Source organism: Priapulus caudatus, unplaced genomic scaffold (assembly GCF_000485595.1).
Source record: "Priapulus caudatus unplaced genomic scaffold, Priapulus_caudatus-5.0.1 Scaffold4837, whole genome shotgun sequence".
Classification (NCBI taxonomy): domain Eukaryota; kingdom Metazoa; phylum Priapulida; class Priapulimorpha; order Priapulimorphida; family Priapulidae; genus Priapulus; species Priapulus caudatus.
In genome coordinates this window covers 2657-4075 of record NW_014581898.1, presented here as the reverse complement: position 1 = coordinate 4075, position 1419 = coordinate 2657, and the positions used below count along the sequence as shown (strand labels likewise).

At 39.2% G+C, this 1419-nt stretch overlaps 1 protein-coding gene across 1 annotated transcript; it reads left to right on the top strand.

Annotated features, from left to right (window-relative positions):
* The first annotated feature begins 41 nt into the window (after positions 1–41).
* Positions 42–1412, top strand: LOC106819862. Its single transcript, XM_014824435.1, has 2 exons — positions 42–208; positions 558–1412. The coding sequence occupies exons 1-2, from the start codon at positions 46–48 to the stop codon at positions 785–787; spliced, it is 393 nt and encodes a 130-aa protein (XP_014679921.1). The 5' UTR covers positions 42–45; the 3' UTR covers positions 788–1412.
* Positions 1413–1419: the final 7 nt, after the last annotated feature.

Here is a 1419-nt window from a genome sequence, read left to right as displayed (position 1 = left end):
TATATATATATATATTAAAATAACAATTTTTAACTTTCAGCCAACATGAATGCATTACTCACTAATGCAAACCCAGCTGCCCTGGAGCCAGATGATCTCTACAATATGTTTGAGCCCAGCTTCAGCGATGAAGGCTCCAATGCTCGTGTAGAAGAAGAGGCAGCCATGTTTACATGGATGATGTTTCTCCAAGATTGTGGAAGCAATAGTAAGCATAAAATTTCACATCCTTTTTGCTTGCCGTCATCCCACTGTTTTATTTTTACACCCTTTGTCCACTATTACTGCTGTACTAGATGTGATGCGGCCATGATGCCGAGGCGCGCCGAGGATTGGCACTTTGTGTCTTCCAATCCCAGTCTACGCCGCACCTCTCTATTATAACTTCTAGGTATAACACCATTAGAGCACCAAATCACCGATCTCAGGAATATCCCTCGGAACTGTGCGTCTCATCCGCGTGCAGCGCTTAGGATCAACAGCAAAGCTGTGCCAAGCAATCTTGTATGTGTCTCTGGTTAAATCACATCATAATTTTACTGTATGCATTATTGCAGTTGGAAAGTGCAAGCTTGAAGATGTGCTTGCATTTGTAACTGGTGCCAGACACAGGCCTCCCTGCGGATATGGTGTGCAGCCACAAATTACTTTTTGTGGAGCATCACCACTTCCAAGCGCCTCAACATGTGCTGTACAATTGGTGCTGCCAACTGGTTTGGGAGAAGAGGAATTCCATGACAAGATGACGGAGGGAATATTGGGAGCTCTAGGGTTTGGCTCAGCATAGTCTGTCGTGCCCAATACTGTATAGAGTGCCGTTGAGTGTTGAATATTGAAGATCACGATTCACTACAGTGTGTACAATGGTCAATTTTCTTCCTGATCTCATGTTATGTCTGTTATACTTAAAGAGCAGCTCAAGTTTGTCTAACTTAATATTTCTTTGAATTGTTTTTTTAACTATTTAACCTGAATATATTATTTTAGTTTTTCTTGTGATGTTTGACCCACTTTGATATCTAGGAGGTGCTATGATTGTGCTATATATTAAATACACCGTGCATCTATTTGTTATATTGATGATGCAGCTCAGTTATTTCGTTGCCAGTTTTTATTTCTAATATTTAACCTGCCTGTAATATTATAGTTTACCCTGTGATGTTTGAATCACTATCTAGAAAGTGCTATGATTGTCTTTCTGTGTATATATGTTATACTTGTGATGCAGCTCAATTTCAGTATTTCGTTGCTGTTTTTTTAAATATTTAACCTGCCTGTAATATTTTAGTTTGCCCTGTGATGTTTGAATCACTATCTAGGAGGTGCTATGATCGTCTTTCTGTGTATATATGTTATACTTGTGATGCAGCTCAATAACAGTATTTCGTTGCTGTTTTCTTAATAGTTAACCTGCCTATT